Raw genomic sequence first — 12,809 nt, forward strand, 5'->3', positions numbered from 1 at the left:
GAATTATATATTCTAGCCAATCCTGTTTGCCAAGAAGGGAAACCACAAGCTGCTGTTGACCATACCGTACACACTAGAACTTTCACGGGACAGTCACAGATAATCCCTTGACTAGTGAATAGTGATGATGAAATTGACACAGTGACACTGGTCTGTCTACCTGACTTTCATTCGAAGTCTTAATTATCTCTGTTTCTTGGTTTTTTGGTATGTTTTATGCATTTCGTACTTACATATTAACTCTTTATCTCTCAGTTTTTGATGAACAAGTGCATGACTGCAGATGAAATGACATATATTAATCTTGGGCTGAATCATGAACGGTACACTGGCTATATTGGGCCGTCAGCTAGAAGGATATGGGATGCTGTATACTCCGAGAAATGTCCCAAATGTAAGCAACACTTACTCCATTCTTCTTTAGTTTCTTTATACCCTTATTTTCCAAGTGGCTGATTAATTCATATTGGATTCCTAACAACCCCTGTAATATACTGGCTTCTATGTGATGAGCAAATACATCTGAACAGTCGTGCCAAGAAGAAAAGATAGTGTACAAAATGGTCTCTGGTCTTCACTCATCTAATATCAGTTCATATAACTTCAGATTACTCTCTGTGTGGTTTTTGTCTGTTATTGTTTAATTAGATTAAAGAGGGACGAACATTTTATATAAATTATCTTTACGTATTATACATTCTTATTATTTTCCATATTATGAAATAATAAATATATATAGAATAATTAAAAGTTCAGTAACTATTAGTATATAATTAAATTAGTACGAACACATAACATTTTTTTTATTAATCCACACAAACACTTTTTATATTTTATATGATATATAATAAAATTTAACTGATAATAACATGTATATATATAGTATATTTTAAATATTAATATCTATTAAATAATGTTTTTTACTCATATTGTTTTTGGTAGAGGATACACTAATTTTTAACAAATTTTTATTACTCAAAATCAATAAATTGTTATATATACTTTAGCCACTTAAACAATTCCGTAATTTTTATTTTAAAAAAGAATGAATAATATTAATAATTAATTTATGGTTAGTTTAATAAAAGCTTATTATATATTTAGATGGACCATATTTCTCTAAAGATTTTAAGAATTATTGTTGTGATGACACATGACTATCTCATACGTTATAAACTTATAATGTTTCTCTTTTAATATATAAGGGATACATAATATGTCTTATTTATCAAACAATTACATATAACTTTAATGTTTCCGAATTTGAATGATTTGATCTTGTTAGACAAGTTTATATCTTCAAACTATAAAAACATACGTAAGGTAAACATAAATTTGAGCATGTTAATAAATATCTACATATAAACTTCTAAGATATAAACTTCCATAAACGTCTAAGATATAAACTTATATAAACCCACCATTCAAGTTGAAAGCCAACAGTTCTTTAGTCGTCGATTGATATTTTTGCGAGTAGTCCAGTGCTTGAGAAACTTTATCTCTGCATTTCTCTTAGCCTTCTTCTTCCTCCTTTTTACAGTTATCCCACTTTAGAATCTATAACTTATCTGACTTAATATATTGACATGAGACGAGTATGAGAGACAGTGCATGTAGTCAAAGTATGGGACGAGGATGCTCCATTTGCTGAATATCTTTCACGTCACCTTCTGATCGACAATCTGGTTTAAGAAACAAAGATATAAATCAACAATTGCAAACAAATATATATATTGCAAACCAAATCATCAAGCGATTTAAGAATTGATATACCTTGTCTTTGGTGTCTTCATCACTTTTTCATCCTAGAGTTTCTGGAAATAGTAAACACTGCACAAATAGTCAACACCGCACAAATCTTCTTTTTGGCTTGAGTGGCAGACTTCCCATAGATGCCTCTTTTATCAAGAAAGCCAAAACGAGGTATTTTCTTTCATGTAGTGGATAACAATACTGACTAGTAAAAGCATTCATTTTTTTATGAAAGTAAAAGCATTTATTTGTTTTCATAAATCTTGCAACTAAACTTCATAATCCGCAAAATAAAATGGATAAAAGAGATGTCTATAATATTATTTGAGAAATCATTTATCTATGTGTCATCAATTACAATGATATCTTTAATGAATAACATATTTTACTAATTGCCATTATAACATTGTCTATTTTTTTTTGATAACCTTTTAAAAATTATATCAATATCAAAAAGGAATTTAGTATCACAAAGGTAATACTTTAGAAATAAAAATATATAGCATTATGTTATATTTAAAACATGTGATTCAACAATATGTAATTCCATTTTATATAAATCTCAATTTCACAAAATTTTATATTTCTTGATCATGTTAGTTAAACTAATTTTTTTAAAAATATTAAAATATATAATACTTTTTTATTAAAAAAATTAGTTACGAAGCAAGTACTTACTTTAAGATATTAAACAACTTTATTTTTTCTTATTTTCAAAATTCCTAAAATGCTATGTAATTATACTTATGCTATTTAATTATACTTTTGGATAATTACAATATCTTATTTTAAACATATTTTCTCATAATTTTATGGAATTTTATTTTCTAATTAAAGATTCTCAAGCCTAATACAATATGGATAGGGATAGCAATGTTGGACCTGGACCGCATGCTTGGCCCATTAGAGATTGCTGCGGGCGGATTTGGGCCGGCATATGATAAGCCCAAAAAGAGCGGGCCTTGCGGGCTGGGACTGTGCGGGATTGGGCTTAATGCAGGATGGGCCGCAGGTTGACTTGCGGGATTCTAATGACCCGCAAACTGATCTTCACCTGAAAAAAATGAGAAAAGAGAGCAGAAAAGGCGATTAGGGGTTAGATCTTCACCGACAACCTATGGAGCTCCGGTGACGGGAGGGTCGGTGATGCTTCTGGTCTCCCATGTGTCTTCGATATCCACCATTGGAGCTTCTTCAAGCCACCAAAAGAAGTGGGCGAACTCACTTTCCACCAAAGAAAAAGATCCAGCTCCGGCGATGGGTTCTTCAGCGATGGTGGTTGGAGCGACTCCTTCGATCGATGCATGTCACAGGTAAGGATATACAACCATGTTTTGTTGTCGATTTATATTCTCGGGTCTAACACTCTAACTCATCGGTATGGTGATTTGGCTGCAATGGCTTGTGATCTGCTTAGTATTCCTATAACAACCGTAACTTTGGAGTCCTTTTTTAGTATTGGATCGTGAGTTCTAAATAAGTATAGGAGCTGTGTAATTCCAAGAATGTGCAAGCTCTGATTTGCACTAGGAATTGGCTAAAACGATATAAAGCTTATGAACATAGTAAATTGTTCACAATATCATATATTTTGGAGTTTTATGTTTCAATATATCTTTAACTAAGTTGAATTATTATTATTTCCAGAAGATGAAGTTGATGCTGAAGAAGACACACTCCCATCATTTGAATTGATTGTTGCTGAAGAAGTTGAAGAACAAGAAGTGTGATTTGTTGTTTTGATTTGGTGTTCTCTTTTTAATTACTTTTCAGATTGACATCTTTGATTTGATGTTTGGTTTTATTTAATTTTGGATTCAGCAAACTAAAGCATTGGTTGTGAACTTATGATTTTTCGATTCAGCAAACTAAACATCATACATAAACAAACAAATAAATGGTCAAAAAGGTTAAGCATGATTTTAATGCTGATATCATTATTAGCAAGTTCATTATATTTGAAGCAAAATTATTATTAAAAAAACATAACTAATACGAGTAAATTTTGTTGTTACGTAGAATGTTTAAAAATATAGGATTAAGAAAAAAATATTCTTAACCATGTATACCTATAAGCCTACATGTAATATGAAGCACAATTTTAATAATAAAACGCACAGGAAATAACATCCCAAGACAATCTTCCGGGGCTTTCAGTAGAACAAAGCAACATTCTTTTGTGATAATTTTCAACTGGAATTTCTTCACTGCATCTATGCAATTTGGAACTTTCCTAACATCGTTTACACACTGAAGTGGATTTGGTAGGAATCCTTCCTCTGACATTGGAGCAAGCGGAGCATTTGCATTACCTTTCGTATTTTGAGAAATCGATAGTAGCACTACCAGCAATAACATAGTCAATACATAAACTTTTTGCTTGTTCTCAATCATTGTTTAGTGTTTATTTATTTTGTGATTACTGTTATGACATTTTCTTGATATTTATATATGTCTATGATCATGACTTTTTTAGTAAATGAGATATGAGGTGATTTCATTTGATTTTTTTACATATATGTACTAGTAATTTTAACCATCTTACCTTTATTAGAAAAAATACAATGTATAACGCCAAATTAACAAATGTACGATAAAAATGGTATAAAATATATTACATTAACAATTTACATGTGTTCATTATTATATTGGTATCAAAAAAGATTTAACTTTAGTAGAATTAATTATATGGTTTATATTATTATTGAAACTATTAAATAAAAATTTAGGGAATCAAGATATTTTTTTATTATAAACCTTCTTAAAACCATGTTAGATTGTTAATAATAGAAAAGCTATTGTTCCCTAGACATTATTTGAGAATTGATTTGCCATGTGTCATCACCATAATGATTTTGAAAGAAAAATGATGACATGCTATGATATCGAATGATGACTTGAAGGTAAATATGACATGGATATTTTACATTTGATGAATATAGATTCTGTAAAATCTTCCTTGCGACACCGACACCTTGACCGTATAATCTTCTGTGAATCCCATCTATATGATGGTATAGATTGTATTTCGGTTTGATTATCCTTTCTTTATATAACTCTAACAAGGTGTTTTTCGTGGTGGTAATCTCTTTCAGAAGCATTGAATCCCTGGAACAAAATCGTTGGGCCATTAAAGGCACAGACAAACATCGACGGAAGTAGACTTTATTAATTGAGGCTAACTCACCAGAGATAAACTCTTACGAAGGAAGATACATCAAACACACCATCCCATGTTATTATCATCTTCTCCGAATAGAAACCAATTATAATACGCATGAATATATTTACAGTCACCACCGGGAAGAGGAAACGACGAGAGTACCATATCGAATAAAATCATTGTTTATATGTTTCCCAAAACGATAACAAGATTACTGAAACAAACATCATAGATATTGTCAATGGATTCATAAATGAAGTAAAACTAAGGAACAAACAAGTAATTGGGTGAAAAATTGGCGACCAGAACCACCCAAGTCTCATTAGAAACCGCCAAGAAATCGCCATACAATCGCCACAAGTAACATAGTGTTTCTTACATACCATGAGTAAATTTTATATAATTTTAGAGTTGAAATGCTTTGAATCAGTTGTAAATTTTATAATTGTACCAAATAATTTTAATAAAGCTGAAAGAAAAACTTTCTAATCTTTCGAATTTTCAAAAGACATGTATAGATCATTACACAAAGTAAAACCATAAATTTAAAATATCACAAATATAATAATTTCAAGTTATTTAGAAAAAGAAAAAATATCCAAAAGTACCACAAAGACATGTTATATACAATCTCAAAAGTCAATCATGGATAGATAAGTTTTTATCCAAAAGTACCACAAAGACATGTTATATACAATCTCAAAAGTCAATCATGGATAGATAAGTTTTTGTGTGAAAAATGAAATTCATAAAACTTATGCAAGAGAAAAGTAAATTAAACAACCAATTTGCACATGAACCAACAAAGTGTTATCCACACATAATATGTTTAATTCTACATACTTGTTGCATGATTTTATTTATCAGTTGAATTATTCCTACCAAAAGTATCACAAAATAGTCTATTTATATTACAAGTATTATATAAGAATTGTCGAGATGTAGATGATTTATCTGCAGTAAAATTTATCTGATGAAAGTTAAAGTAGTCATTCACCAGTTACAAAAAAATTATCCATTCACCAAGATCATAATTATGTACTTACATATCAACTGTATATTTTTACTTTGTCTTATATAAACCATATTCACTCAATAAATACCTATATATTTGGAAAAAGATTAGGAAAAAATGTGGTATAGTTTACATTTTCACACTAGTTTGTCTAATTTCAAAGTACTTGTTGTATCATCTCTAATATGCATATTGTATAGTTTAATATAAAATTAATTATAGTACTAAGACTTTTCTATTATGTCCTTCAGATAAACAAACAATATGGATAATAATGCTAAAAGTTGAAATATCAAATCATAAAACAACAAACTAAACTCCTAGTAACATCTAATAGGGGGAAATAAGGGGTAAAAATTATTTTTAACCTCTTTGAAGAATTTAAATGGATATTCTTATCTTTTTACAATCAAACATATTTTCTTAATGAAGGTTGACCTTTACCTGGATATGCTAGAAAGCCACATTACAACTTTTAAAAATATAGCATGCCATTAAAGAAAATATTACGTTTATAAGAAAATTTTGATATGATAATTCTTTTGTTTAAATACTAAACAAATAATAAATCTATTCTTCTGGTTGAAATAATATGCCTACCAATTGAAAGAAAACATAACATGATAATTAGAGTTTTTAATTACGATATAATATGATAATATATTTGACTATTATTAATGTGATCGTAATGTTAACACCCATGTTTGAAACTACGCTAGCCGTAAGTCGGTTGGCCCTAGCGAGTTAATAGAAAATCTGAGATTAACTGGGGATTAATCGGAATTAGTTTTTAGTATTTATCTTAATTTTTTGTAGAAATGTGTATCCTAAATATTTATCTGTTTTTTTTTTCTTTTATTAATGAAAAATTGTAATTAAGTTGTATTCTTTTTTCTAGGGATTTCAATTCTTTTCTGATTTTTTAATGACCGCCTCACCCTTTTAACATAATACATTGCTTTCTTTGCGGATTTCTTATTATTTATGCATAAAAAGTATAGATTTGTTACGTAACTTCAATTTTCAAGCGTTTAAAACCCAAAAACACGAACTTTTTCTACGAATCCGATTTTTTGTTCGATTTTAATGGAATCGCCACGGTTTTTCACCGTCGAGCGTTGCACTGCCGTTTTATACTATTATTTTCTATATATATAATAAATAACTATTTAAATAAAAAAAAAATATTTTTATGTTTTTGAATTATACTTTATGATATTTGAACTTTTAATAAATTTTAAAATGATACTATCTTACTTGTGAGGATATATTTTTGAGATAATGAGGGAAGAGCAATTGAGCATGCCATGCTCTAAGATACGAATTGACTGCACAATAAAGATACGAATTGACTGCACTTTAATTTCTTAGATCTGTTTGTTTGCTTTTGTCTTGTCTCTGGTTTTCGTTCGATTTGAAAAGGGCTAGGAATCCGTCGTGAAGGTGAACAGAGGAGTGTGGAGAGTGATTTTTTGGCCAGGGGTTATGGGTTCTCGGATCTGACGGTCTATGTGCTTCATGGTTTTCCTCTCTCTTTAGATTGGGGGTTCTTTCAGATCTGTTTCTATACTTCTGGTCCTGTTCTTCAGTCGTGGACACGACTCTCCTCAGCTCTGGATGTTTCTCTTTATTGGCACTCTTAGCTTTGGGTTAATGATAGTTAGTCGTCTTGTGTGGTTGGGGTTGTGGCTTGTCTTCCTTTGAAGTTTAGTGGTGTGGAAGTGCCTTCTCAACGGGTTACGATATGGGGAGGCTATATGTTCCGGACTTGGTGTCTTTAAGCCGCTCTTCCTTCTTTGGTCGTAGCTTTTGATCAGGTGTGCTCCAGCTTCTCTTCGTTCTCGTGAGTCGTTGGTAATCTGTGTTTGTCAAGGTCTTTTTGTTGGGTTCGTCTCTTGGATGGCAATCTGTTGTGTAGGCATCTACTTGCTTCCTCTGCATGGTGTGAGGTATCAAGACGAAGCAATGGGTTCGATCTTCGGCTCTTCTCTTGCGAGGACGTGACCACTCTCTTGCTTTGTAGATGGTTGAGTTTGGGTACACGAGGGTCCGCGTGCAAGAGCTGCTGATCCTTTTAGACGTTTTCCCCACTTGGAGTTTCAAGGTTCAACCTTGTGCCTTTCCTCTCTTGGGTTGTCCGTGGTCTTATTGCAGACGCGGTAGTGGTTGTTATTGGCTCCATTTGCGCCTCGGTTGTTGATTGTTTCCGCTGGTGTTGTTTCTCGTGAGGCTGTGGTTGTGACCTGTGATGGATTGTGGTCTTCTCAAGTCTCTGTTTCTGAGTTCAACTCGTGCGTCTTCAGGTTCTTGGTCATGATTGGCGACCTGGTGCTGTTATGGAATTCGGTTTGAGTTCCCTTGATCATTAAGTATTTCAAGTCATAATCCTTTGTTTGTAGTAGTCTCTAGAGTAATGGTTTTATTTATGTTTTTTTAACTTGGGTCTCTGGGATGTTCGATTTGTGAACTCTCGGCTTTGGTCTTCGGAAGAGTTGCGACTCTTGTCGACTGTTAGCTTGTAATGATGGTACTTCCGTTTAAGTTGAATGAAATTCAAAGATGACAAAAAAAAGTCTCGTCCTTCGGAGACCTTTGGTTTAACATGTTAACTCCACCTGACTCGTCATTTACTCGGTCCATTATTACTTTGGGTCTCTGTGGGTTTGGGTCCTAACCTATAATTTGGTTCGAATTTTTAGAATTATTATCTTTTCCAGCATTAAATTCAGCGCTAGAGAGGAAGTGCGTTTGGCCTATATATCAGCTCTTACAACAGATCGGAGCAAATCCGGGTAAAAGGTAGATCGAGATTATACATCAAATGCGGTAAAAGAAATGCTACCTTTTTTAGCTAACACGAAATGACACCTTGTTTCACAAGTTTAGTAAGTCAAATTTGTATGAAACTATCACTTCTAAAATAAGATCCTAATTAGACGTGGGTGGACACGAATCAAAATACTATCATAATATTTGGTATTTGTGATTTGTTTCGTATTTTATAGATATCTAATTTTCTGATATATCCAAAAAATTTACAGATATTTACGGGTATTCATTTTTTTTCAATACAAGTAAATTTATAAAAAAACTATACAATTTTGTTTTCAAATTATTTTTACAAAATATAAAATAAAATAAAAGTCAAGACTAGTGAAACTACATGTTTCATAAATCTTAAAAATTAATTATTTTTTATAAAATATAAAACTATACAAAATTGTAATTTTTATAAAGATTTTATATTCATTTCTTAATTTAATACTTTAAAATTAATTTTATAAATAAAAGTAATAAATTCATGTTAAATAATAATTACTTAATATTATACATTTAAAATTTTATATTTAATTGTAGATATTTATTTGTAAAAAAGTCGGAGCAAAGCGGATATCCGAAAAAATTTAGTATTTGTGTTTTTCTTCGTCTTTAGTGGATTTTAATTTTTGATATTTGTTTTATTCCAAAACTTAGGAATATCCAGATTTTTGTATCGAATTGAAACGAATAATGAATAGAATCAAAATAAACGGATAAAATGCCAGCCCTATTCATAATGCCGAGACCTAATCCTAATGCGAAGACCCTTTGATTTGTGACAAGACACTGACTCGAGACAATAATTGACAAATGAAATTAATAATTCAGAAAGAGATCTTTTAGATATTGGTAGTATCTAAGTCAGAGCTTTCTCAGTTAACAATAAAATAGAAAAATAAAGAGAGAATAGTATAGAAAGAAGCGAGAGACCTTCAAGAGAAACTTTTATTATACTTATCATTGTTCAAAAATTTTATACATGAATTATAATATTAATATTATATTGTGAGATATTTTTTGTTAAGATATTCTACTGATGCACATTAATAAAGTCTACGGGCAGCCCCATTTAATCAAGATGGATAGAGGGGGGGGCAGTAGTATATATAAGAGCGTAGCGCTGTTGGAGAATAATCAATTTAAATATGAAAAAGGGTAAAGACATTGATAGAGAGGAGCGAGAGACAGCAGCAAATGAGCCGCTTAGTCCGGTTTCGCAGTTGTTTGTTTTGCCAGGCCTTTACTGCGTCATTGTTTTAACACTAGGGTTTAAAACTAGATGCAACCCATCTGCCATTGTTGAAGGTATCAAGAACACATGGATCAAGCTCCCTCGCTTCTCTAGCAAAGTGGTAAACATACTTACATGCTTTAATTTTACAAACAAGAGAGTTTGTTATCATGACATGTAGTTACTAGTTTTAGTTCAAAAAAAAGACATGTAGTTACTAGTTTGTTATCATGACATGTAGTTGCATGCATGTTGCTCGAAAAATGTTAAAAAGTAGACTCAATTTGGTTGTTATGAAATAAAAATACTTGAATATATATGTATAGATATGTGTGTGTGTGTGTGTGTATATATATATATATTATTTTCTTTGTTCATAAATTTATATTTTAGGAGATGAAGAAAAATGGACAAGCGGTTTGGGTCCCTGTTACTGTTCGAGTTGAAGATCATGTTATTGTACCAGATCTTGACCATTTCAACATTGAAAATCCTGATCAATTTATAGAAGACTATACGTCAAACATTGCTAGTACTCCAATGGATATGTCCAGACCTTTATGGGAATTTCATGTGCTGAATGTAAAGACATCAAGCGCAAAATCTGTAGGCATAGGAAAACTACATCATTCACTAGGCGATGGGATGTCTCTTATGTCTCTTCTACTCGCTAGTTCACGAAAAGTATCAGACCCCAAGGCTCCTCCAACTACAACGGCTACAAAAAAACATGCTGATTCAAGTGCTAAGGGTTGGTGGTGTATTAGGAGATTTTGGTTGGTGATAAATATCATTTTCACAACTCTTATTGAATTGTTCAAGTTTTGGCTTACTCTATGTTTTATGCGTGATACGAAAACTCCTCTCATGAGTGAACCGGGAGATACAGTTCGACCTAGAAAATGTATCAATAGGATAATAAGCTTGGATGATGTCAAAATGATAAAGAACACAATGGAAATGGTAAGCATATTAATATTTTAATATTATGTTTCTTTATATTGACCAGTTGTCTTGTTTTTTTTTTGTAGAAAGTAAATGATGTTCTTCTTGGAATGACACAGGCAGGTCTCTCAAGATATTTGAGCAAAAAATCTGGTATTTTAAAATTCTTTCCCAGTCTACTAGCTAGTGTTCTTGACCTTAATATTGTTATAAATCTAGTTTTAGTAGCTTTTGTATATGAAAATATAATGGCCTTGGAAAAACACTCGCAAGTCTAATATTTGTTCTTTCAATTAATTATCAATTGCTTACAAAAAAAAATAATTATCAATTTATTGCAATTTTTAATATCTATTTCACAACTAAGAAATATGTACTTATTGTTTTGATAAATTACCTTAAAATTTATTATTTCTTTTGAAGTTTATCAATTTTGTTTATCAAATATTTTAAAAACGCGTAGTATATATTTTTAACTATGCCTTAAAATATGCATATATATATATAGATATGTATGAGTGATCATTTATTATTATTAGACAATACATATGATATGAAAATATATTGCTACTAAACATTATAGAAATGTTATTACATTTTGTAGTTGTTTGTACCGATATTCATTATAATGCTCTGTTTAATACTCCACATCGTAGGAGTGTGCTATTATCGTAATATATCATCATTCCTAGTTTCAATTTTGTACGTTCTGAAAGTAGATGATGATATGGCGACCGGGAAGAAAAAAGTCCGTCTTCGTGGTACAGTAGCTGTAAATCTAAGACCAGATACAAAGATTGAGGTAATATAAATGTAACCATCATTTTCCCAGATATCTGCTAAAACAATATTTTTAAAAATACACTATAATGCAAGAGGTTCATAAATACGAAAATGTAGGATCTCACTAATATGATGGAAAAGGGTTCAAAGTGTAGATGGGGAAACTTCGTAGGTATTGTCATATTTCCTTTGTGGGTAAGAGGTGAGGATGATCCACTAGAATACGTTAGAAAAGCAAAATCTACGATGGATATGAAAAGAATCTCCATGGAGGCACTTATACTATATGGACTTGTTAAATGTATCATGAAGATATTCGGGGATAAGGTAAAATATGAATATCAACTAATTAATCAATATATATACTTACTTATGTATATGTTATTTTAATAACAGGCAGCAGAAAATATTGTCAAAAGGGTATTTGGTCACACAACATTAACATTTTCAAGTGTGATGGGGCCAAAGGAAGAAGTAAGTCTTTTTGACCATCCGATGTCTTACGTGACAGCAACCGCATCAGGTGGACCTCAGGTAAGCCAATCATGTTATTCTTGCACATATTGATTAATTATAACTTCGATGAAATTAATTAAGAGGTGGTTATGTTTGTTGTTTAACTAGGCTTTGATTATCCATTTTGTAAGCTACGTAGACAAGATTATCATCAATCTGGCTGTCGACACAACAGTAATTCCAGACCCTCATCAACTATGTGATGATTTGGTAGAATCGCTCGGTATCATCAAACTTGCTGCCTTGGAGAAAGGAGTTCACAACATGGAGGTTTGAGACATTATCACTACTTGATAACTATGAAGTTTTATTTTTAAAAGATAACAGGTGTTGAAATCTAATTACGTACCATGTAAGCCTGGTTTGATCTCAATAAAAAGTTCTCTCGGCCGAAGCATTTCCTACATTATAATATGTTCAATCGATGATATGTGTTTGATTTTTGTACCGTTTTCCTTGTTTAAAGTTCGAACTTCAAATGATATCAATCTTGAGCTTCTTTATTGCTACGCATGTTCAAACTATGGATCTTGACTAGCCTCGCGAAAATGCCAATTTTAATAGTATTTTACATGTCAGACCAT

The 12,809-nt window shown here is 31.4% G+C and overlaps 2 protein-coding genes across 4 annotated transcripts; one reads left to right on the top strand and one right to left on the bottom strand.

Annotated features, from left to right (window-relative positions):
- Positions 1–242: 242 nt before the first annotated feature.
- LOC103860048 lies at positions 243–7,343 on the bottom strand. The gene has a single exon (XM_033287804.1). It carries the CDS (start codon positions 4,144–4,146, stop codon positions 3,808–3,810), a length of 339 nt encoding a protein of 112 aa, XP_033143695.1. The 5' UTR covers positions 4,147–7,343; the 3' UTR covers positions 243–3,807.
- Positions 7,344–9,652: 2,309 nt separating this feature from the next.
- On the top strand, positions 9,653–12,723 carry LOC103857833 (O-acyltransferase WSD1). 3 transcript variants are annotated; one of them, XM_009135076.3, is made up of 7 exons: positions 9,653–10,102; positions 10,384–10,944; positions 11,013–11,079; positions 11,646–11,728; positions 11,827–12,036; positions 12,106–12,243; positions 12,334–12,723. In XM_009135076.3, the coding sequence occupies exons 1-7, from the start codon at positions 9,896–9,898 to the stop codon at positions 12,499–12,501; spliced, it is 1,434 nt and encodes a 477-aa protein (XP_009133324.1). In that variant the 5' UTR covers positions 9,653–9,895; the 3' UTR covers positions 12,502–12,723. The 3 variants fall into 3 exon arrangements, with proteins under 3 accessions (XP_009133324.1, XP_033143680.1, XP_009133323.1); XM_009135075.3 differs by having other exon boundaries at positions 9,826–10,102; positions 10,375–10,944; XM_033287789.1 differs by lacking the exon at positions 11,827–12,036 and having other exon boundaries at positions 10,375–10,944; positions 12,334–12,707.
- The last annotated feature ends 86 nt before the right edge of the window (positions 12,724–12,809 follow it).

This window comes from Brassica rapa, chromosome A03 (assembly GCF_000309985.2).
Source record: "Brassica rapa cultivar Chiifu-401-42 chromosome A03, CAAS_Brap_v3.01, whole genome shotgun sequence".
Classification (NCBI taxonomy): Eukaryota; Viridiplantae; Streptophyta; class Magnoliopsida; order Brassicales; family Brassicaceae; genus Brassica; species Brassica rapa.

What these genes read in the sequence shown, in the direction of transcription:
- LOC103860048 (XM_033287804.1), bottom strand. Translation starts at nt 4,146, where the DNA reads ATGATTGAGAACAAGCAAAAAGTTTATGTATTGACTATGTTATTGCTG.
- LOC103857833 (XM_009135075.3), top strand. Translation starts at nt 9,896, where the DNA reads ATGAAAAAGGGTAAAGACATTGATAGAGAGGAGCGAGAGACAGCAGCA. An exon ending in TAAAGAACACAATGGAAATG is followed by an intron (nt 10,945 to 11,012) that starts GTAAGCATATTA and finishes TTTTTTTTGTAG; the next exon opens with AAAGTAAATGATGTTCTTCT. An exon ending in ATATTTGAGCAAAAAATCTG is followed by an intron (nt 11,080 to 11,645) that starts GTATTTTAAAAT and finishes TTCTGAAAGTAG; the next exon opens with ATGATGATATGGCGACCGGG.